The 24,964-nt window shown below is 42.0% G+C and overlaps 1 protein-coding gene across 1 annotated transcript in view; it reads right to left on the bottom strand.

The window, feature by feature from the left end:
- Positions 1 to 23,440, bottom strand: part of POLR1B (RNA polymerase I subunit B) — a 35,451-nt gene extending 12,011 nt beyond the window's left edge. The window contains exons 1-10 of the mRNA XM_017856206.1: positions 22,711 to 23,440; positions 18,310 to 18,477; positions 17,925 to 18,071; positions 16,426 to 16,558; positions 14,703 to 14,839; positions 13,700 to 13,923; positions 12,878 to 13,049; positions 7,607 to 7,778; positions 6,104 to 6,385; positions 1,192 to 1,325 (exon numbers count right to left, since the gene is read on the bottom strand). Coding sequence (XP_017711695.1) covers positions 1,192 to 1,325; positions 6,104 to 6,385; positions 7,607 to 7,778; positions 12,878 to 13,049; positions 13,700 to 13,923; positions 14,703 to 14,839; positions 16,426 to 16,558; positions 17,925 to 18,071; positions 18,310 to 18,477; positions 22,711 to 22,887 — 1,746 coding nt within the window. The 5' untranslated portion in view covers positions 22,888 to 23,440. The remainder of the gene's footprint in view (positions 1 to 1,191; positions 1,326 to 6,103; positions 6,386 to 7,606; positions 7,779 to 12,877; positions 13,050 to 13,699; positions 13,924 to 14,702; positions 14,840 to 16,425; positions 16,559 to 17,924; positions 18,072 to 18,309; positions 18,478 to 22,710) is intronic.
- Between the last annotated feature and the right edge of the window lie 1,524 nt (positions 23,441 to 24,964).

Genomic DNA, 24,964 nt, shown 5'->3' with positions numbered 1-24,964 from the left:
CGGAGACTCGCTCTGTCGTCCGGGCTAGAGTGCAGTGGCCGGATCTCAGCTCACTGCAAGCTCCGCCTCCCGGGTTTACGCTGCCTCAGCCTCCGGAGTAGCTGGGACTACAGGCGCCCGCCTGGTTTTTTGTATTTTTTTAGTAATGATGGGGTTTCACCGTGTTAGCCAGGATGGTCTCGATCTCCTGACCTCGTGATCCGCCCGTCTCGGCCTCCCAAAGTGCTGGGATTACAGGCTTGAGCCACCGTGCCCGGCCGCAGTACGCTAAAATTTTTATGGAAAACGGGACACTGTCTCAATACTGCTCTCAAATGGTTCAAAAGAAAAACATTACAAAGAGCATACAGAAGATAAAGCATGTGGGGCAAAGCATAGCAACTGGTGGATTTTGGTAATGTACATACAGGGGGGTCCCATGTACTGATTAAACATCTTCACTCTAAGCGTAAAATTGTATCAAATAAGCCACGATTCCACTTATAGGAATATAAGAATTAAAGATTTAAAAGCACAAGGACTTGAATAGATATTTGTACACTCATGTTCATAGCAGCATTATTTGCAATGACCGGAAGGTAGAAACAACCCATGTCCAACAGAGCACTTAAACGAAAACTAAAATTTAGTTTAAACATTTTTTAAAAATAAACACACAGAACAGAATATAAACCACAAACTCAGCCTGTTGCCAAAGGATAATTCTTTCAATGGCTATTATCAAAGCAACAAATACTCTTCACTAGGAGGAAATCCCAAAGATAAGTTATTCAAAGAATGTCATTCTACTTTTTAAAAAATATAGTTTCAAAACCTAGGAGGCAATGGGGTAGTTAACTTCTACCTTGCATATTTTGAATATTACTGAAATACCTGTATTTTGAGATCCCTTATATGCCACTAGTATTAAGAAGGGGGAAAAAAAGTTAAAATTAGTTAGATAAGCAGACTGAGGTGCTTCAGTGAAACTCCCAAAGAATGTATATGGGTCAAGTATCTGTCACTGACCCCAACCAGTGAGGCCAGTACAAGGCAAGCCTCTGTCACCAGAGGGAATGCACAGGCATTCTGGACATTTTGACCCCCTGACCACTTGATCAGTCTAGACCGCCCGGGGTTAACCCCAAAACTAGAAAGGAACGGAAAACCTAAGGTCAAGGGATAGGACAATTCACAAAGCCTCAAGCCCACCTTAAAATGACGAAGAGAATCTGCGACGCCTGGAGCAAGCTCCTTATCCACCCAGCCAACCACGACACCGTCGAGCAGGACGGGGTAGCACTCACTGTATGGCCGGTGGGGAGCTCCATCAACGGGAGTGACCCCTGGTAAACGGAACAAACAGCACAATCACATCGGAATGCTTCATCCAACATTCCAGATTCCCTCCAGATGGGGTCAACAGCTGCTGTATCGGTTCAGATATCAAATTATCCTTGTCTCTATAACAGGTACAGGCATTTCTTTTAATTGCACTTCACAGATATTTTAAGCAGGCTTATCAATGCCATTTTTCCAACAACACATGTTCCCTTTGTGTCTCTGTGTCAACGTTTTGGTAATTCTTGCAATATTTTGAATATTATTATATCTGTTATGGTGATCTGTGATTAGTGATCTCTGATGTTACTACTGTGCCTGCAGATGTGGTAGAAATAGCAAGACAACTAGAATTAGAAGTAGAGTCTGAAGCTGTGACTGAATTTCTGCAATCTCATAATCAAACTGAACAGATGAGGAATTGCTTCTTAGAGGATGAGCAAAGAAAATGTCATTTTGTTTTGTTTTTGAGACAAGGTCTTGCTCTGTCACTCAGGCTGCAGTGCAGTGGCATGATCATGGCTCATTGCAACCTCAACCTCCTGGGCTCAAGCAGTCCTCCCACCTCAGCCTCCCGAGTAGCTGACAGGTGTGTGCCATCATGCTTGGCTAATTAAAAAAATTTTTTTTTTTGCCGGGCGCAGTGGCTCACACCTGTAATCCAGCATTTTGGGAGGCTGAGGCGGATAGATCACAAGGTCAGGAGATCGAGACCATCCTGGCTAACACAGTGAAACCTCGTCTCTACCAAAACTACAAAAAATTAGCCAGGCGCAGTGGTGGGCGCCTGTAGTCCCAGCTACTCGGGAGGCTGAGACAGGAGAATGGCATGGACCAGGGAGGCGGAGCTTGCAGTGAGCCGAGATTGTGCCATTGCACTCCAGCCTGGACGACAGAGCAAGACTCCATCTCAAAAAATAAAAAATAATTTTTTTTTTTTTGTAGAGACAGGGTCTCCCTGTGTCGCCTAGGCTGGTCTCAAACTCCTGGGCTCAAGCAATCCTCTCGCCTTGGCCTCCCAAAGTGCTGGAATTACAGGCCTGAGCCACTGTGCCCAGCAGAAAACGGTTTTTTGAGATGGAATCTCAAGAAATGAGAAGATGCAGTAAACACTGTTGAAATGACAATAAAGGAGCTAGATTATTCCATAAACTTAATTGATAAAACCGCGGCAGGGTTTGAGGGGACTGACTGCAACTTGGAAATAATCCCTTCTGTGGGTGAAATGCTATCAAACAGCATCACATGCTACAGAGAAATCTTTCGTGACAGGAAGATTCAACTGGCGGGGTAAACTTCTTTGTTTAATTTTAAGAAATTGTCACAAGCCATCCTAACCTTCAGCAACCACTGCCCTGATCAGTCAGCAGCCAGCAACACTGAGGCAAGACCTTCCACCAGCAAAAAGATAACAAATTGCTGAAGGCTCAGATGATTTAATATTTTTTTTAGCAATAAAGTATTCTTAAATTTGAAATATTTACAGCATAGTGTAAACGTAAGTTCTATATGCACTGTGGGAAACTGAGAAATTCATGTGGCTCATTTTATTGCAGCGCTCTGGAACCAAACCTGTAATATCTCCAGGGTAAGCCTGAAGGCTTTTGTAGTGCTTGTAGAAGTTTAAATTGCTTCAGCAAGGACATAGGAAAGAAGTAGCAAGGGAACAGGGGCCTATGGGAGGGAGCATTTCACTGCATGTCTTTTTAATATTTTGATTTCTAAGCCACGTAAATGCATTAAATGCATTAACCCCCAAAATGTAATTACAGTTGATTCTCATTATGTGAACATTTGCCTACTTGCTACATTTTATCTATAACCACAAAATTAATACGGGGGATGCTTTCAAAGTCATTTCAGAACATGCAGCAAAAAAATTTGAGTCCCCTGATGCATACGCTCCCCACAGCTGAAGTCAAACAAGACAATGCCATGCTTTCTTGTCAGCTCATGCTGTAAACAAGTGTCCCTTGTCCAGTCTGTTCAGTGGCATGTTTTCAGCTGGTGTGATTTCACTGTTTAAATAATAGCTTCCAGGCCTGGCATGGTGGCTCACACCTGTAATCCCAGCACTTTGGGAGGCCAAGGCAGAAGGAATGCTTGACGCCAGGAGTTCGAGACCAGCCTGGATAACATAGCAAGACCCCATCTCTACAAAAAAAAAAAAAAAAAAAAAAAAAATTGCCTCCAAGTGCAGCACTGAAGTGCTGCCTAGTGTTCATAAATGCAAAAAGGCTGTGATGTGCCTAACAGAAAAAAAATGTGTGTTAGATAAGCTTTATAGTTATAGTGCTGTTGGTTGAGAATTCAATGTTACCACATGAACAATATATATTTTTAAAGGGTATCTTTTTTCTTTTTTTTTTTTTTTTTTAGATGGAGTGTTGCCTTGTCACCCAGGCTGGAGTGCAGTGGCATGATCTTGGCTCACTACAAGCTCTACCTCCCAAGTTCACGCCATTCTTCCGCCTCAGCCTCCCGAGTAGCTGGGACTACAGGCGCCTGCCACCACAGCCGGCTAATTTTTTGTATTTTTAGTAGAGACAGGGTTTCACCATGTTAGCCAGGATGGTCTTGATCTCCAGACCTCATAATCCACCTGTCTCGGCCTCCCAAAGTGCTGGGATTACAGGCGTGAGCCACTGCGCTCGGCCTAAAGGGTGTCTTTCAACAGAAATACACAAAAAACAAGGCTACATATTGATTAGCTAACAAAAATGTTGCAACCTGAGGCTCGAAGGAACCTTACCCTGTATTTCCCCTTGGCACAATGGTTCAATATTCACTGGTGACTTTAAAGACGACAAGTACTACAAATAATGAGAATCATATGAAATTAAGTAAAAAAAAGAACACTCTCCCATGAACCATAAATACATTCTGAAGACATCAAGTGTTTGTTAGAGTGTCACAGGTTACCCACTTCGTGTTTCATCTGTCACCCCAATATGAACATCTCTATCGGAAGTCAGGTAGCGATTCTGTCTTCTTCTCCAGTGCCGGAGCGAAAAACCCTTCCCCATCTCTTTTTCTGCAGGTGGATATATTTTCTACCTCTCCCCTTTATTCTTTTCTCCTTTCTACCCTCTCCTGGACTTTGACATTTTGAATCACCAGTAACAAAATTATTTTCCTCGTAGAGGATAAACCTTCAAATTACACTGATTACATCTTCTGAATCTTGAGCGTTTCTTGATTACTTTCTGTGGGGCCCTCTTCTTACAGGCCTCTCTCTCTCTCTCTCTCTCTTTTTTAAGATGGAGTCTCACTCTGTCACCCAAGCTGGAGTGCAGTGGTGCAATCTTGGCTCACTGCAACCTCCACCTCCTGGATTCAAGCAATTCTACTGCCTCAGCTTCCTGAGTAGCTGGGACCACATGCACATGCCACCACACCCAGCTGATTTTTTTTTTTTTTTTTGTATTTTTAGTAGAGATGGGGTTTTGCCATGTTGGCCAGGCTGGTCTTAAACTCCTGACCTCAAGTGATCTGCATATCTTGGCTTCCCAAAGCGCTGGGATTACAGGCATGAGCCACCACGCCTGGCCAGGCCACTCTAATTGGGAGAAGTACTTTTGAGCAGAACTTTGAGTCAATGCCCTTCTAGTTGCTTGAGAATACCTATCGTCTGATCCCCATGAACTGAAGTTTTACTGTATAAATATTAATCCCACTGGAGACCCTGTCCACAGACCACCAAAGACAGAACATTTCTAGTCTCCAAATCATAATTGGAGAACCCTGGGACTAGAAGACTGCAGAGAAGGCTGACATCTTTAGGTATGAAGGTAAATTCAAACCAAGTATCAAGCCAAGAATTAGACAGCTTTCTAGCCAAAGCAGAGACAGAGACAGCAGCTGTAAGGTTATGAGGAAAAATGGTTATGTATCTGATGACATTAGGGTAGACTGGAAAACCTCCTTTTAAACTGTCCTCCTGCAAACCAACACTGTTTTCTACTTAGAAATGCAAAGATCCACCAAGAGATGCAAGGAGAAGTGACCCAAAACACTACTCAATAGCTTCTGTACTTCCAATATTAACCACTAGTCTATTTCAGATGCTTTGGCATCCTTCTCATTCATTTATTTATTTTTTATTTTGGAGACAGGATCTCACTTTCTCACCCAGTCTAAAGTGCAGCCGTGGCACAATCACAGCTCACTGCAGCCTCAAATCCCTGGGCTCAAGCGATCCTCGCTTCCATTATCATCTTCTTTTTTTTTTTTTTTTTTTTGAAAGAAAAAACACCTATAACACTTAGTTTCTGCTGTTTTCATTTTCAAAGAATGCACTCAGCCTTCTATAGAGGGGCCAAGAAAGCAGCACAACTCCTGCACAGAAGGGTAAAAACGAATTCTTACAGAAAGTCTCTGCTGAATCTCCAAAAGCAGTACAACTTAACAGGTTAAAAACCACGTAATCTTGGCTGGGTGTGGTGGCTCACAACTGTAATCCCAGCACTTTGGGAGGCCAAGGCCGGCACATCACAAGGTCAGGAGATCGAGACCATCATGTGACAACGCCCACTCTACTAAAAATAGCAAAAAAATGAGGCCTGGGTGCGGTGGGCGGTGCCTGCTAGTCCCAGCTACTTTGGGAGGCTGGGCAGGAGAGATGACAACTTTGGGGCGGAGGCTTGCCAGTGAGGCCAAGAACAAACAGGACCACTGTAGCCCAGCGCTGGCCAACAGGGGGCGAGACTCTGTCTCAAAAAACACAAAACAAAACAAAACCTCACATAATCACACAAGATGTTTATCACTGTACACTACATACCCAAGTTGCAGAGCAAAGCTGGAATAGATGCCGTATACACAAACTGTGTGACAACCTCACATACAGCAGTTAGGTGGTTCATCAGGCCACAGGGCTCCCCATCTGGGGTATGCACGGGACAAAGGAAGCCCCAGGACTCTGGCAGCAGCCTGCGTACTGTGGTGGTCCTCATCTTGGCAAAATCAGCCCCTCTGTGCACGCAGCGGAAATGGGAGAGGTAGCGTATGAAGTTCAGCTTGTCAGCCACAACACAAAGTCCAGAATTTTGGAGGAGGCCAAGACCTTAATAAAACAAAAGTCACTCAAAAATGGGCCAATCTTTTAAAAAACGGAAATTTTTGAGGCTTTGTGATGACAAAACCTCAGAGCACTCTACAGATTACAGAATGAATTATTACAACATTTATTCTCCTAGCTCTGATGAGTGGAAAGAGTTTGCAAAAAATATGTAAAATAATCCCCAGATTTCACAAACTGTATGAGCCCCAACTAGTTCCCTATCTCCTCTATGTCCTCCTTTGTGGGAGAACATTAAATGAGTTAATAAAATAGCAAGTAGTTAAATTCATCTGAGAGGGTCAGATACTAGACAAGCAACTAAGAAGGCTAATGAAAGAATCGGCATCAGTAACACGAGGTTTTTTTTAAAAAAAAAAAAAAGGCTGGGCACAGTGGCTAATGCTATAATCCCAGCACTTCAGGAAGGCGAGGTGGGTAGTTCACCAGAGCTCAAGAGTTCCAGACCAGCCTCAGCAGCATAGCGAAATCCCATCTCTACAAAAAACACAAAAATTAGCCGTGTGTGGTGGCTTGTGCCTGTAGTCACAGCTACTCGTGGGGCTGAGGTGGGAGGATCACCTGAGCCTGGGGGGTCAAGGCTGCAGTGAGCCATGATCCTGCCACTGCACTCTATAGACTGGGTGACAGACTGAGGCCCTGACTCAAAAAAAAAAAAAAAAAAAAAATTCTGGGTTCCCAATTACCACTTTTTAAGTTTCTAGGGTCATTCTCTTTTTTGTTGAGACAGGGTCTCACTCTGTCACCAAGCTGGAGTGCAGTGGTGCAATCACAGCTCACTGCAGCCTTGACCTCCTAGGCTCAAGCCACCCTCCTACCTTGGCCTCCCAAAGTGCTGGGATTACAGGCATGAGCCACCACACCTGGCCTCTCAGGTCACTCTGAGGCAAGGCAACTGGTTTAGAGACGGGCATGTACAGCAAAACATGCAGAATTCCTGTTAGGTAAGCCTTCCTCAGAGGTCTAAGTGGTCTTTTCATTTTCTAGAAGGAGGCAGAGAAAATGTATTTGGTTATCTGAATTAAATTTTAGCTATAGACACCTTGTCTAAAGTCCTTCAGACCAATAGTCATCAAAGTCATAGTTACGAGAAATTTACTTTTTTGGGGGGGGTTTTGCTTTTAAAAAGAACCTCTCAAGGACAGGCATATCTACATTAAGCAAACAGTTTGAAAAACATAACTAAAATGATCTATTTAATTTTACCTGTTTTAGAACGCAGATTCCCAGTAGCAAAAAGGTATTCAAATGGTTTTGTAAGGTCTATTCCCATAGTAAAAATCCTCATCAAATTGTCAGTGTTCATGGAAACATTGGTCTTCTGAGCCTTCTTATCAAAAGCTATTTTAATAGACACTAACCAACCTTCCAGTTTTTCCTGAAATAAGAAAAAAAAAAATAATATAAAATAGTATGTGAGCTAGGTGTGGTGGCTCACATCTATAATCCCAGGATTGGGTGGATCGCTTGAGACCAAGAGTTCAACATGAGACTGGGCAAAATGGTGAAACAAAACCCTGTCTCTACAAAAAATTTAAAAATTCGCCAGAAGCGGGTGGGGTGAGGGGGTGAGGCATGCCTGTAGTTCCAGCTACTTGGGAGGATGAGGCAGAAGGATCGCTTGAGTCCAGGAGCCTAAGGCTTCAGGGAGCCACGACTGTGCCACTGCACTCCAGCCTGGGAAACAGGGCAAGACCCTATTCTCAATAAAATAAAATTGTTACAAACTTCATATTTATTCCCATGTAATCTGTACAATCTTTAACAAAGGTCCACTAACATACACTGGATATGGAAAACAGCCAAACCAAAAACCTGAAAGAGAGCTTTTCAGGTGCAAAAAGGATAGCTCTTCAATGTCATGCCCTCCTTCACCCATTATATTTGTTACACACCTAAAAGCAATCATGTGAACTACACAGCCCATCTTAGTCTATGCTGCCAACACTCACTGAAATGGTTAAAGCAGCCTGCAATTCCAGAATTACAGCTAGATTGAAGGAATGAGTTCTGGTATTCTGCAGCACTGCAGGTTGAATACGTTAACTATATTTGTTGTATATTTTCTCACTGCAGCCTCAACCTCCTAGGTTCAAGGGATCATCCCGCCTCAACCTCCTGAGTAGGTGGGACCATAGGTATGTGCCACCATGCTCGGCTAATTTTTAAATTTTTTTTGTAGAGATGGGTGTCTCACTTTGTTGCCTAGGCTGGTCTCAAACTCCTGGGCTCAAGCAATCCTCTTGCCTCGGCTTCCAAAGTGCTGGCATTACAGGCGTGAGCCACCATGCCCAGCCTTATTGTATATTTTCAAAAAGTTAGAAGAGGGGATTTTGAACGTTCACAACACAAAAAAGGATACATGTTTGAGGTGATGAATGTGTTAACTACTCTGATTTGATCATTATACATTATTTACATACATGGAAATACCACTGCATACCCCATAAATCTGTACAGTTATTGCATGTCAACTAAAAATAAAAGAAAAAAAGACTATACACCATCAGCGCTTCCTATGGGTGGTTCAGAAACCATTGAAAATACCTAAGAGAATGTTTGAAATGGGTTCTCTCCTATATTTGATATTTGGAAGAAAACCTGGAAGAGGTACACAGGTCACTTAATCACTGTATACCTTTTCCAGCAGGCCCCCGAGTCAACACATTAGCCATTGACTATTGATAATCCACCTCTTTAAAGTACCAGTGTTTGAACACTCACACTTGGAAGACCTAACTATTCTTCCAGAAGACAGCACTGGAAGTGCCACATTTCATTTCTGCATATTCTCTGGCACTGACACTGCATTTAATATCACTGTGGTACAGTAATATTAACTTTTCAGTACTTTGAAGGAATAAATTTTGGAGAGGTGTCGGAAGAAGGAATATATTTTATAAAACATGACAATGAATCTCACAACTGACTACCCATTAGTAGGATTTGTAAGTACACTGCTAAAAATCTGTAATGTACAGATAAGGGAATTAGCAGAGAGTGAAGGAAGTTGTTAGTTCACCCAACAAGGGTGCCAGCATAGGTTTGGTCTTTACCAAGTGAACCTAAAGGATCAAGTCTGAATGGAAGAGCCTGGCATCGCTGCTCTACTTCTGCGCGTTGCTGTTTAGATTCCTTTCTTGAGCCTACTTCTTCCTGTGTCATAAACATTTTTATCAGGTGTACACTGAACAGCTTCATGGTCAAGATGGAATAAGAAGCCCTGGATCTTGATAACTGATTTGTGTTCTGCCTTTTTTCGTAACTATGTCTACTTCCTTATTTGGGTTTAAAATCAAAACCGGAAAAGCTAACTCAAGTGTTTTATGGTTTATTTATAAATAATACAGAAAATATAGTTGCTATTTTTCAATTTTATATTGCTCGTTTTAATGTAAATACAATGTGAATTTTTAACAGTCTATAATTCATCTTATGTCATCATGGTCATGTGTCTTCTGAAGATTGTTTTTATTCTCCAAACTCAAAGGTTTAAAAGCTTTAACACAGCTGGTAAGGAAATCAAATACTCAGCAATGAATTCTCTGAAAAAGCCCCAATTTTCCCTTTGTTTCTCCTGTTGCTGAAACAGGTCACCTTAGTAATACCTTGCTATAGAAGACTCATTTGCTGAGACAGGGTCTTGCTCTGTCACTTAGGCTGGAGTGCACTGGCGTGATCACAGCACACTGCAGCCTCCGTCGCCTGGGCTCAAGCAATCCTCTTACCTCAGCCTGCTGAGTAGCTGGGACTACAGGTTTGGCCCACCAGGCCTAGCTAATTTTTAAAAAAATTATTTGTAGAGACGAGGTTTTGTCTCTGTGCTGTTTGCCCAGATTGGTCTCAAACTCCTGGGCTCAAGTGATCCTCCCACCTTGGCCTCCCAAAGTGCTGGGATTACAGGTGTGAGCCACTGCACCAGGCGTTTTTATCTTTTTTCTTTTTGAGATAAGGTCTTGCTCTGTTGCCCAGGCTAGAGTGCAGTGGCATGATCACCCCTTATTGCAGCCTTGACCTCCTGGGCTCAGGGATCCTCCCACCTCAGCCTCCTAAGTGGCTAGGACCACAGTCATGTACCACCATGCCCAGTTAACAGTTTTCCTTGGAGACAGAGTCTTGCTCTGTCACCCAGGCTGGAGTGCAGTGGTATGATCTCAGCTGTAACCTCCGTCTCCCAGGCTCAAGCAATTCTCCTGCCTCAGCCTCCTGAGTAGCTGGGATTGCAGGAGCATGCCAGCGTGTCCAGCTAATTTTTATATTTTTTGTAGAGACAGGGTTTTGCCATGTTGCCCAGGCTAGTCTTGAACTCCTGAGCTCAGGAGATCCACCCACCTTGGCATCTCAAAGTGCTGGGATTATAGACGTGAGCCACCACACCTGGCCACTGCTAATAGTTTTTATTATTTCTGTAGAGATCTCTCTATGTTGTCCAGGCTGGTCTCAAACTCCTCAGGCTCAAGTTACCCTTCTGCCCTGGCCTCCCAAAGTGCTGGGATTACAGGCACGAGCCACTATACCCCCAGTTTCATTTCTTTTTCTTTTCTTTTTTTTCCTAATTAGGAATTGATGTGGAATGAAGACACATTTCTAAGTATGGAATACAATAAGCCCACCATGCTTCACTTTAAGGAGATGGGAAATGTAAATTAACCTTTACTTGAAAGGTTAATTTAGTAACAGATTAAATTAATAAGAGAAAACTTATGCTGCCTGCTTTCAATTTTTGTCAGGAAAATTCTAGGCTGCTGAAATTTTTTAATCTAATTTTATGGACAGAGCAAACAGAAACAAAGATTATTACCTTTCGGGAAGAATGTAAATAAGAATTACTACCTTGGATAAGAAATTAGAAGGCCGGGCATGATAGCTCATGCCTGTAAAGCCAAGGCAGGTGGCTCACTTGAGGTCAGGAGTTTGAGACCAGCCTGGCCAACATGGTGAAATCTTGTCTCTACTAAAAATACAAAAATTAACCAGGCATGGTGGCACGCGCCTGTAATCCTAGATACCTGGGAGGCTGACACAGGAGAATCGCTTGAACCCGGGAGGTGGAGGTTGCAGTGAGCTGAGATTGTGGCACTGCACTCCAGCCTGGGAAACAGAGCAAGACTCTGTCTCAAAAAAATAAAATAAAATAAAATAAAATAATAAAATAAATAAAATAAAATAGAAGCCAGGCATGGTGGCTCACACCTGTAATCCCAGCACTTTGGGAGGCCGAGGCAGGTGGATCACCTGAGGTCAGGAGTTCGAGACCAGCCTGGATGACATGGTGGAACCCCATCTCTACTAAAAATACAACATATTACCTCTTAGATTACATCTTTTTGGGGATAAGATGCAAAATATAAAATGCCACTGTATCAATATTCTTATGAAATCATTTTTGTGCCATGCCAACTTTATATATACATCTACAGTCCAATTTCACTACTCACAGTAGTTATGCTCTAGTGAACACTGAATCAACACACATGAAACCACAGATCCTGAGGAGAAATAACAGGGCTGGGTTCCTGCAAGTCTCTGGTCATAACATTCTGGTCAATGGATCAATATACAATCTTGTTTAATGCAAGCTTTTGTTGAAAGGCACCTTATTTAACATACCTTGTTAATTAATTAACACTGAACACTAGACAGAACTTCAGTGCTATGCTTACATTATAAATGGCAAAAACCGGCCAGGTGCAGTGGCTCATGTCTCTAATCCTATTACTTTGGGAGGCTGAAATGGGAGGATCACACAAGCCTAGGAGTTTGAGACCAGCCTGTACAACATAGTGGGACCCTGTTTCTACAAAAAAAATTAAAAATTAGCCGGGTGTGGTGGTGAATGTCTATAGTCCCAGCTGCTCAGGAGGCTGAGGTGGAAGGATTGCTTGGCCTGGGAGGTTGAGGCTGAGACCCTGTCTCAAAAAAAAAAGAGAAGTCACCAAGAAGAAGCACGACAATGTGAAAAACATAGCACTGAATACATCTCAAAAAGGACCATCTTTATAGTATGAGCTGAAACAGGAAAGCAGAGCATCACCCTGCCCCACCTCAGCTGGAACATCTGCCTCAGGAGACTCAAATTCTTCACCGCTCTGCTCACGTGTGTGAATAAACATGAAAGCACCGAGTAGTGACATTAGGGTTACAAATGAATTTTAGCCAGTGAGTGAATTCACAAATACAGAATCTACAAATAATGAAGATCAACCATGTGTATGTATATAGGCCATTCGCTTTTTCTCATTAACACTATGACCAAGATTTGATGTGGTCTTTATATAAAAATACTAAGCAAATTTTCAAACCTGGTGTAAGCTAGGATTTTTGATTCCCTTACTGCTAAATGAACAAACAAAAAAGAGACCACACAAAATGCCCAAACTAGAAACTATAAGTATGCAGAAAATAGTACTGCTGGACAAAGTCACACCATTCCACAAGTGGTACCACTGGCCAAGGATGGACATAGCACGCATTTACCTTCAGAAACATAAGGAAGAGCTGACCCGGTGTAAGGACTTCTTGGTTCACTAAACTATCGGGATTGTCCTCCATGCACTCTCCTTTGGCTAAAGCAAAGAGCTTTCGTGTCATGAGACAAAGCATATAAAACTTTTCAGTATTGGATTTCAAGTGGATACAGATGCACTGGCTGTCAAAACAGAAAAAAAAAAAAATTAAAACAATCCAGTTGGTAATACTACTTAATGTTCTATTAAACAAGATCCCCAATTCAAGCTTACTTAACTTTAATTAAATAAAATTAAGCATTCAGTTTTTGAGCTGCACTGGCCACATTTGAAGTACTTATCATGTTGCTTGCGGCTATGTACTGGACAGCACCAGTATGCAGCTGGCTTCTTTAGTAATTATACAGTGGTTATATAAGACAAAGTCCTTGCTTTGGAGAAATAAAGTAACACAATCCCTGCAACTTTCAAACTGTACAGAAATAGAAACGTACATTTGTGTACACAGAAAGTAAAAAAGTAAATGTAAATGAATGAAATGTTCACAATTAGTCAATATAAGAATCCAATGTACTATTTGGACATTATTCTGGAAGTCTGAAATGATTTCAAAATAAAAGTTAAAAAGTACCATAAAATAAAACATGACTACTAAAAAAATACAAGTGAGGAGGGCCACAAAACAAAGGCAGCCCCGGTTAGCAAGGACCAGAATTCTACCCCAAAATTCATTCTCATTCCCAAATGACTCACCTGCCCAAACTGCAACCAATGCAAAGAACCACTGACAACCCTCCACCCCTCCAAAAACATTTAGGCAAAGCACACATACTTAAACAGGAACTCCGCAGCTTGCTCATTTGGGTACCAGTCAGGAACACTGAGTTTTACTCTGAAGCATTCACCTAGGTAGTTAAGGACCTGTTTTTGTGTCGAACAACCTTCCTCCATTACAATCCTTAACATCTGAGAAACAGAGTTCCTAAGGAAAGAATCATCCTCTTTTCCTTTGATGAGCTCCTGAAATATCTGATAATCAGAAAAGCTGACAAGTGCCTAGAATAGAAAATAAAAGGTTTAATTGCTCACTAATAACTAAAATATTATATCTATTCAGCAACAATTATCTTCTCTCATTATTTTTAATACCCAAGTAAAATTAGCACTCTGCTATTGCTGAACCAAAGTAAACTCTCTAAAATAAAGCATTCTTTGTATGACAGCCAGACAGCAATATGGCCTCCAGGGTCCTGACCTCCTGGTGTTCACACACATGTGTGGTTTCCTCCCACGCTGAATCAAGGCTGGGCTGCTTGACCAAGAGAATGTGGTGAAAAAGATGATGGGAGACTCCCAGGACTAGGTCACAAAGGGCACTGCAGCTTTTGTCTTCTGCATCTTCTGCCCTCTATTCTCTCAGCTAACTACGTGGAGGAAGACAGCTGCCTCAAGCAGCCTACAGAAAGGGCCATGTAGAGAGCAACCCCATGAGGAGACCTCCTGCCAACAACCAGCACTGATTTGCCAGCCATGTGAGTGAGCCACCTTGGAAGTCCTCAAAATGACTGCAGTCCTGTCTGACATCTCCATGCAACCTCCTGAAACTCTGGGCCACAAATGCCCAGCCAAAGCACTCCCAAACTCCCGACCCACAGAAACTGTGAGAAAGAAAGGTTTACTGATGTTTTAAGCTATTGAATTTTGAAGTAATTTGTTTTAGAGCAGTAGGTAACTAGTACAGTATTATTTTAACAAGGAGAATCCATCCAATCTGTACAGGATACTACCCCCAGTGAATTTCTTCATAACAAAAGAATGCATTCATTAAGTCATACCTTAAGTGCAAATCCCAAAGGAAGAAAAAACAGTTCTTTCCGGTAAATAAAGTTCAACATAACAGTGCCATTTTCCAAGTAGTGGAGGTTCATATTGACAGCGGAATGTTCTTCCCTCACACAGTGCATTGAAACTCCTATTGAACCAAACAACAAAAAAATCAGAAACTCATTGGTACTATAATTGTTTCGATCTTTTTTTCTCCTGAACAATCTTACTCTCTTAGACACAATTAAAGCCAAATCACTAAGTTTAGCCAAGACTGGCAATCAAAAATGTTTCTAAACCTCAGCAAAAGTCCTCTTGCATGCAAAATCTACCCAGATTGAGAAACACTAATGTAAAACAACTGAAGCTATGAATTTAAGCAAACTTTAAAGTTTCCCTCCAGGACAGAATCCACATCTTTTAGCACCTTTTTTCCATCTTAAACTGTGGAGTCTGGTCAAGACATGGTGCTTGATCTAAAGGTTCCAATGGAGAAAAGTGGAATTTTAGATTTTAAGTTTATTTCAGTTTCAGGCAAAGATTGCTAAGACATACTACCATCAACTGATGCAAAAGAAAATGACTAGACATTGGGGCATGCTGTTTTTCTAGGTATAGTGTGTATGGCTATCATTAAAGTCTGATTTTTAGCTCAACTATCAGGACAAATTGTTTCACTGTCAGGGTTACTCAAGAATACAACATGCTGTCAACATGCATTGTCAAAGAGAGTGCTCAAACAGAGGCCAGGTGGCTGGCAGACAGAGAACCTGAGGGGTGTACCCCAGTAGCCTGAACCAGAAGACATCCAAGACCCACACTCACCTATGGCCAAGCCAGACTAGCTTTCATCTTCATAAGTAGTAACAAAAACACACACGCTCTTTCAGTTAGCAAAAGTGAAACATAATAGAAAGTTGGTTTTCCACTATGAAATTTTTGTAAATTTTAAAATGCTTATAATTGATAAAAATCATATTCAAGGTGGACAATACCTTGAATATACATATACATATATTATAATGATTTCCACAATCAAACTGATGAAAACATCAATCACCACCCATAGTTATCATTTGTGTGTATGTGTGCACGTGTGTGTGGTTGAGACACTTAAAATTTACTCATCAAATTTTAAGTAAGCAGTACAGTATTACTATCATCGCCAGGCTGTCCATCAGATCCCCAGAACTTATTCATCTTGTAACTGCAAGTCTGTATCCTCTGACTGATATCTCTCCATTTCTTCCTCCATCCCAATTATGAAAACTTAACACAGGAATGCGCAATAGAAAAACAACAAAAAGCAAAAGAAATGCCAGGCACGGTGGCTCATACATGTAATCTCAGCACTTTTGGAGGCTGAGGTGGAAGGACTGCTTGAGTCCAAGAGTTCGAGATCAGACTGGGCAACGTGGTGAAACCCCATCTCAACAACAACAACAAAAATACAAAAATTAGCCAGGCATGGTGGCACACGCCTGTGGTCCCAGCTACTTGGAAGGGTGGGGTGGGAGGATCATCTGGGCCTGGGAAAGTCGAGGCTATGGTGAGCTGTGATCACACCACTCTGCCCTCCAGCCTGGGTGACAAAGTGAGACCCTGTCTCAGAAAAAAAAAAAAAAGAAAGAAAGAAAGAAAAAAAATATCAAAGACTATTTAGATGCATCTACTTAAAAAAAAAAAGATTTCAAATTTTCCTTAAAAAACATTCTAATAATCTCCAGAACTTACCATACTGAGTATAACCAGGCCCTCTGGTTTTCCATTTTGGTGTTATCATTGCAATGGGAAAATTTCTCCGAGGCATAATCAACATTCGGATGACTTTTTCAATGCCATTGATTATAAAATAGCCCCCCATTTCCTGCCAAAGAGATGAATTAAAACTTGTTAAACAAAGACACAGGACTAACTGTAGACATGAACCTCATTCCTAGGCAAAGGTAGTACAACACACAGAACAGGAGCACAGAGGCGAAACGTACTACTCACCCCTTAAAAACAGTACACAGACACTGTCTTTGTGTGAATTAACAGTTTTTTCAAGTATATTACAAAGGTCCTAGGGACACAGGAAAAAAGTATGGAAGAAAAACAGGATACTTCTCTCTATCAGACAGACTCAACCTAACTTGCCTTCTGTCCCCTAAAATGACTTCAGTCTTCAAACAACACTAAAAAAAAACTTGCTCCAAAGAGGCGTTGAAAGATAAAAACTGTAACCATTCTGCTTCCATACTCAAGTATGGTTTCCCAAATAAGTTCAAACACTTGATTGTATGAAAGTTTTGGAAACCAGAAATTTGGATTAGCTAAATAGAAAAATATTTTTAATAGCTCTGCTCAATACCACATTTCTGTAATAAAGAGCTACTGTTTACGAATTGCCTACTATGAAACAGGCATATTATACTAGGTACTCTATGTTATCATAACGTTTAATTCCCTTAACAAGGAGTGGGAGAGCTCTTATGCCCATTTGCAGCAGAGGAAACTGAGGCTCAGGGAGATTAACTTCCCCAAACCACAAGACTGATAAGCGGAAGAGCTATCTGACACCAAAACCCTCTTCCCACCACATAACACCATCTACCTATTTAGTAGGCACAGTCTGTATGTCTTGATTACCTCAACTCAACATTGCAAAGCCACCTAATACAGCTGAAAGAAATGATGAAGGGAAGGCATGTAAGTCATTTAATATGAGCACAGAATCTTACTGTTAGCAAAGCAGACATTTTTATTTTTTTAGTGACGGGGTCTCACTCTGTCTCCCAGGCTGGAGTGCAGTGGCACAATCATGGCTCTCTGTAGTCAGGCCTCCTGGGCTCAAGCGATGCTCCTGCCTCAGCCTCCCAATTAGCTGGGACTACAGATCCATGCCACTACATGCCCAGCTAAATAGACATTTTTGACGATAGCTTTGTAGATTAAGACAGCTTGAAAAAAAAAAAATTCATGGAAGTATGTCTCTATCATTCAGAAAATTAGGGAAAAATCTACCAGTTCTTCCCCCCAAACAATAATATTCTCTAATTTTATAGCCATTTTTTCATACTGTCTAGTTTGATGGTCATTCAGGGTCATATACTGTATGCAGGCAAGATACTGATCTCTCTTTCACCTATCCAGAAATTGGAGCAGAGAAAGAAAACACTGACACACTTCTTGTCTTCTTACTCCCAACCCAGGCCTTCTCTACTGTCTCACGCCTAGACGCCCGTGATTACCTCTGCCTCCTCATGGTGCTCAATGAGGGCTTGTGGGGGAAGGCTGTGTAAGTTGCAAAGCTTGGATTTCACCATGATGGGAACATAGCCAAGAAACTGCTTAATGATTCCTTTTGAGATTCCATTCACTGCCCAGTTGATATCGGCCTAAATGAAAATGAGAGAAAAAGTTACTTAACGGAAATATCTGCATTTGCGAGAACAATGAGTATTTTCAAAGACTCAGGAAGAAGATCAATTAAATGATTTTATGCCTTAGATTTAGAAGGTGGGATCTCTTAGATAACGGCACCAAGAAAGCAATTTCTGGCATAAACCTTATTAGGCACCCGCCCTACTCCCAAATATGTGCAGTGCTGAGTCACACAGCGTTACTAGTACTCACTGTCAACCTCCCACGGTAGGTACTCCTTCGACCCCGGCATTCTGCTGGATAAACGCTGACCTCTTTGCAGATGGTCCCTTTTGGAACTGTAGGTGGACTGATAACAGCATCCAGAATAGTAAAAGAGATACGCTCATCTTTGAAAGCAAATTCAAAGGGAGGTATAGCCTGAAATGCAATTCACACGATTAAATTGCTTGCATTTCCAAGGCATTTTTTCTCTAAGACTCTTCCAAATCTTGTGTGTTCTACAAACATTGATGCCTATGATGCCATCATGACACACCTAAAAAGGACAGTTAAAACTTCACTAAATACTTAAAACCATAATGCATTATTAGTACAAGATTGTTTTGCGTGACTACATGTGTCAGAGACTGTAGCAGGCTCTAGGGATACAGCTGTGAACAGAACAAAATTCCTGTTCTCTGAACCAAGAGCCTTGTGTATTCTTACCTTGTCTATGTGCATAGCAAGACAAATGGGACTGCTGCTAATAGAGCAAGGATATGGAAACATCCTTTAGGATTCAAGACTAGATGCTTAATATACAATGGCAACGTCATACTGAAGCCAGAGTCATGCAAAGGAAAAGATGGTGGCCAGGCTGGGTTTCCCCTTCCACAGAAGTTACTTCTTCGTACCATTCTGTGGGGGAAGCTTTGCTCTTCTGAGGAAGGGGCATCACCAAGTTCTCCTATATATTAATCACAAGCAACCTCCTAGCCTTTTCTTAGAATAATGATAATGAAAAAATGGCGCCAAGAAAGAATGCCAAGGAGGTATTCCTCCTTCACCCTCACGTGAGTTAACTGACCTTTTCTAAATTTTAAAATTTTATCTAAAGCTGGTATTATTTTAGAAATTCATATTTTATTTAAAAATAAAAGCCAGATGCAGTAGCTCACACTTGTAATCCCAACATTTGGGAGACCGAGGGAGGAGGGCTACTTGAGCCCAGGAGTTTGAGACCAGCTGGGCCACATAAGGAGACCCCATTTCTACAAAAAATAAAAATAAAAAAATTAGCCAGGCATAGTGGTGCGTGCCTGTGGTCCCAGCTACTCAAGAGGTTGAGGTGGGAGGATCACTTGAGCCTGGAAGGTCGAGGCTGCAGTGAGCTATAATCATGCCACTGCATTCCAGCCTAGGTGACAAAGTGAGATCCTGTCTCAAAAAAAAAAAAAAAAAAAAAAGAATGGAGCTTTAAAAAGGAGAGATTAGAAGATTTGCTTTCTCAAGACGCAGGTCCACTATCTAGATCGAAATACAGTGAACTGTTGTTATTCACAATAGTTATGTTCTATACGTTGCCATAAACACTGAATTAGCCAATACTGAACCACTGCTCCTAGGGTAAATACATGGTTAGCTTCCTGCGAGCCTCTGGTCACATTTCATCAACTGATCGATACAGTCTTGCATTATGTGTGTTTCTGTTTAAGGACAGCTTATTTAATATATATTATCGAGTCCGTAACTCATGCCTGAACAAAGCCTATGATTTCGTCCAGTGATCAATATACAACCTTGTATTATGTGTGTTTCTGTTTAAGGACAGCTTATTTAATATACATTATTGAGTCCATAACTCATGCCTGAACAAAGCCTATGATTTCGTCCACTGATCAATATACAACCTTGCATTATGTGTGCTTCTGTTTAAGGACAACTTATTTAATATATATATAATTGAGTCCCTAACTCATGCCTGAACAAGGCCTATGATTTCGTACACTGATCGATATACAACCTTGCATTATGTGTGTTTCTGTTTAAGGACAGCTTATTTAATATATATTATCGAGTCCCTAACTCATGCCTGAACAAAGCCTATGTTAAATGCATGTGTTAACATTTTCCCCAAAAGGCACAGCACAGCCTTCTTATGCTTAGGAACTTTATACAGAACTTTAATACTTTAATACTTTGCTTGGGGGACACTTTAAACAGCAAAATCACCAACAAAAAGCACAAAACATGGCACTAAATAGATAGTGAAGACAACCTCTGTTTATAGTTTAAGAACTTAAAACAAGAAGGCGGAGCATCACCTTGTTAGATCTCAGCTGGGAAAATGGACACTGAGCAACTCAACTTTTTCGCTTCTTCTGGACATGGTGTTTTTGCAGTAGAAGTAAATTTTAGTAAGTAGGTGAATTTGCAAATATAGAATCCCCAAGTAATAAAAATCAATTGTATTTTGAAAAGACAGACACATAAATTCTGACTCACAGAAAGGAGAAATTCACTCCAAAGAAACTAGGCAAAATTATGTTTTGTAAGTAAAAAATGTAACTTTTTTTCCCTTGGCTTTATAAATATTAGTCATTTATGTTACTGTGTTTTACAAAACATTTTCAAATACTATATTATTATAGTACTGGCTAAGCTGTGGCATCATTTTCTATGCAGGGTCAAATTTTCTTCATCTACTTCAACCAAAACAATGTATCACAAGGGACTGAATGCAGAAGCAGACATGAGAATCCAGTTGTCTTTTCATTAAGCCAGACATTAAAAAGATGTTTAATAATGCAATTCATCTAATTTCCTTTTGCTTTGGAAAATATTTTCATAAAATGTTAACATAGAATTGGTTAATATTTTTTTTAATTTATTTATTTTTGATACAGAGTCTCACTCTGTCGCCCAGGCTGGAGTGCAGTGGTGCATGCAATCTTGGCTCACTGCAACCTCTGCCTCCCGGGTTCAAGCAATTCTTGTGCCTCAGCCTCCCAAGTAGCTGGGAGTACAGACATGTGCCAGCACGCCTGGCTAATTTTTGTATTTTTTAGTAGAGATGGGGTTTCACCAGGTTGGCCAGGCTGGTCTGAATCTCCTGACCTCAAGTGATCCATCCGCCTTGACCTCCCAAAGTGCTGGGATTACAGGCAAGAGCCACCACACCCAGCCAATTGGCTTATTTTTAAATGAATTAGTGCTTTTCTAAAATTTAATTTGATTTTTTTTTTTTTTTAAGACAGGTCTCACTGTTACCGAGGCTGGAGTGCAGTGGCACAATCATAGCTCATTCAAGCCTCAAATTCCTGGGCTCAAGTCATCCTCCCACCTCAGCCTCCCAAGTAGCTGGGACCACAGGTGCACACCACCATGCCCCGCTAATTTTTTAAATATTTGTAGAGATGGGGTTTCACTATGTTACCCAAGCTGGTCTTGAAATCCTGGGCTCAAGTCATCCTTCTGCCTTGGCCTCCCAAAGTCCTGGGATTACAGGTGTGAGCCACTGCACCCGGCCCAATTAACTTTTAATTAGGTATTTTTTCTCACAGACATGATACTGTAAGAATCCAGGCACAATACAAATAACCCCCACCAAGTCTTTCTAAACAATAAATCTTAATGGCTCCCATATTATTTGCCCAACAGAGATCAAGAATCAGACTGGCAATCAAAGCTCTCCACATTATCTCTATTCCTATCTCTCACAACACAAATCTTACCCAACAAAACCACAGGTAGGGTCCCCTAAGCATGTGACTCTGCTCTACCCTTCCCCTGGACGAAATGTACGTTTCTCACTTCTTGAACTCATCTAATCCTGCCCTTTCTCAAACTCCTGGATTAGTTGCGCCGCCCATCTGCTCCCACCGTAGCCCACACAATCCCTTGGCAGAGCAATTCTCAAGAATATTGGCATGGACTGCTTTCATATCTTCACCCCTCCAACCCCCAAACACGACAGGGAGCACTGAAACGCATGAACTGTCTCTTACACGGGACTGCCTCCTCCACATCCTCTGAGCCTAGTGCCTGGAGATACTGGGGATGCTTACTAAACGAAACCTTTCCCCACCATCCTCACCTGAATTCTGCTACCACTACTCTACGCTAATAATGCAATTACACTTTTCGATTCAATCTTTCTTTTATGACTCATTTATACCTTCCTCAGCACCTGCTTAATTCATAACAAATGACGAGTAGTTTCTCTCTTTAAAGCTCTAAGAGAAGGAAACTGAAGGAGAACCTTGTACATTACACTGTACCTACAAATAAGTTCGGAATCTTTTGAGGTACGTTTTGGAGAGTTAAGTCTTCTAGTGATATAAAGCCGTGTGCATTGTGAATGGTTGGGAAGCACACCCCAGATAAGCCACTTCCTCACTCTCACAGCACCTAGAAACTGTCCAACAAGAAACTACGGTTCGCAATCGCTTTTCAATCCAGAAATCACGAATACATTTCTTAAGACGCCTCGACTACAAGTTCCACGAGGTCCAATTCCGCGTCCTGTTTAACATGTTGTGCTCTCCCGCTTACCCACTGAGCCTGTCAGAATCAAGGAGCACATGCATTTAGGGTCATACTGTGACCTCCCAGCCATCTCCCTGGGATTGGCCTCGCCGCGGCAAGGGCGCCAGCGGACGCCGCGCTCACCTGCACCGCGAGGCCGAGACCTTCGTGCACGGCGTAGTTGAAGGACTCTACATGCGCTCGCGTCAGCTCCTGCAACGCTGCCTTTTGCTGTTCCCGCGGGATTCCATAAGAGGGGTCGGTCAAGTGCTTTAAGGTAGGCCCGCTGGGCAGGTTCCGCCACCGGCTGCCGGGATCCATGCGGCCACCTGCACACCGAACGCCAGAGGCTCTGTACACGCCGGAAGTAGTGACGGAGTCCCGCTTCCGCAGCCTGCTGGGAAATGTAGTTCCCTCTCGCTCCGCCTGCCCTAGGCCCTACGGTTTCGGTTTCATGGAGTCGACGTAGAACCAAAAACTTCGAGTGAACGGGCCGATTAAGGCCGTGACCAACTAGAGCGTGGCGGGCCCTCCCTTTCTCCCATCTTCCGCCCCATCCATCTCCCTCCTCTGCGACAGATGTTCCAGGTGGAAACCCGCTCCTCTCCCAGTTGAGCATGTGACCTCTTTGGCTCTCATTGGCTCAGTCAATTAGGGTTGGAGGAGAGCGGTCTTCTCAGGTTCTCTTCTATTTCCCTGAACCTGTTCCCAGTCCCGCGCCGATGTCGACACTGGGGAGTCATCCGGCCAAAGTTGTTGCTTCAACGAAAAAGCGGATGCCAGGCCCGGGGCTGACTCTACCCAACTCCTAACTCGCGAGGCTCATCCCTGGGAAGCCAAGGAGTGGTCGGGCCCCGCTAACCTCCTCGCATCTTCTGGACTGGAGTCCTGGGGGAGGCCTGGGGAGGGAGGTGGGATAGGTATCGGGCGGTCTCGGATGGAGGGGATAGGGCAGCGGGGCGTCCAACTGGATTTACAGCCTGAAGATCCTTTGCGTCCCTGTGAGCCTTTACCTCCCCAGAACACTGTTAATCAGGGAATGGCTGCTGGCCTTTCAACTTCATTGTGTGTGTGTTTAACAGCTATATTGCGTTATAACTGGCATGCAATCAACCACACATTTAAAGTGTACGTGTTAAGTTTTGACCTATGTATACAACCATGCAGCCATCACCACAAAACAGTTAAACCACCACTACCCAGTATCCTTCTGTCCCTGAGAGTCCCTCCTTACTGTCAACTTCCCCTTTTCCTAGTTCACCTGGTACTTTTCCTTCCTATATCACTTTTTATAAAAAATTTGAGCCGGGAGTCTGTGTTGCACAAGCTGGTCTTGAACTTCCGACCTCAAGCGATCCTCTCGCCTATGCCTCTCTAAATGCTGGGATTACAGGCATGACCCACCGCGCGCGCCCAGCCAACTGAGTAGTTGTAGTTCTTTATATAGCCTATACTAGTCCTTGTCAGATACATGATTTGCAAATATTTTCTCCCATTCTGTGGGTTTTTACTTTCTTGCTGGTGTCCTTTGAAGCAAACCGTTTTAGTTTTGAAGTGTGTTTTTTTTATTTTGTTGCCTGTCTTTTTATATCATATCTAAGACATCATCGTGTAATCCAAGGTCATGAGGATTTTAAAACATTTTTATGGGTACATAATTAGCATATTTAGGGGGTATATGAGATGTTTTGATACAGGCATACAATGTAATAATCACAGGAGGATAGATGGGGTTTCCATCACTTCAAGCATTCATCATTTCTATGTTATGAACATTCCAATTGTACTTCCTCAGTTACTTTTAAAGGTACAACAAATTATTGCTGACTGCAGTCACCCTGTTGTGCTATCAAATACTGGATCTTTTTCAATCATGGGAATTTTTACCTACATTTTCTACTTAGAGTTTTGTAGTTTCAACTCTTACATTTAAGTCTTTGACCCATTCTGAGCTAATTTTTGTATATGGGGTGAGAAAGGCATATCACTTTATTCCTTTCCATGTGGGTAGCCAGTTGTCCTAACACCATTTGTTAAAAAGACTGTTCTTTCCCTCATCAAATTTTCTTGGCCTCCTTGTCGAAAATCAATTCACCATAGATGCAAGGGTTTATTTTTGACTCTCAGTTCTATTTTCTTGATCTGTATGTCTATCTACATTTGTCTGTATGTCTGTCTACAATACTACACAGATTTGATTAATATAGCTTTGTAATAAATTTTGAAATCAGGAAGTGCACATCCTCCAACTTCGTTCTTCTTTCTCCAGATTTCTTTGATCCTTTGTATTTCAATATGGATTTTAGCACCAGCTTAGCTTGTCAATTTCTTTCTCTCTTTTTTTGTTTTGTTTTGTTTTTTGTTTTTTTGAGACAGAGTTTCGCTCTTGTTGCTGAGG

The sequence above is a fragment of the Rhinopithecus bieti genome, unplaced genomic scaffold (genome assembly GCF_001698545.2).
Source record: "Rhinopithecus bieti isolate Rb0 unplaced genomic scaffold, ASM169854v2 scaffold_42219, whole genome shotgun sequence".
Taxonomy (NCBI): Eukaryota; Metazoa; Chordata; class Mammalia; order Primates; family Cercopithecidae; genus Rhinopithecus; species Rhinopithecus bieti.
Note: the sequence above shows the minus strand (reverse complement) of the source record. Positions and strands in the feature narration are given on the sequence as shown.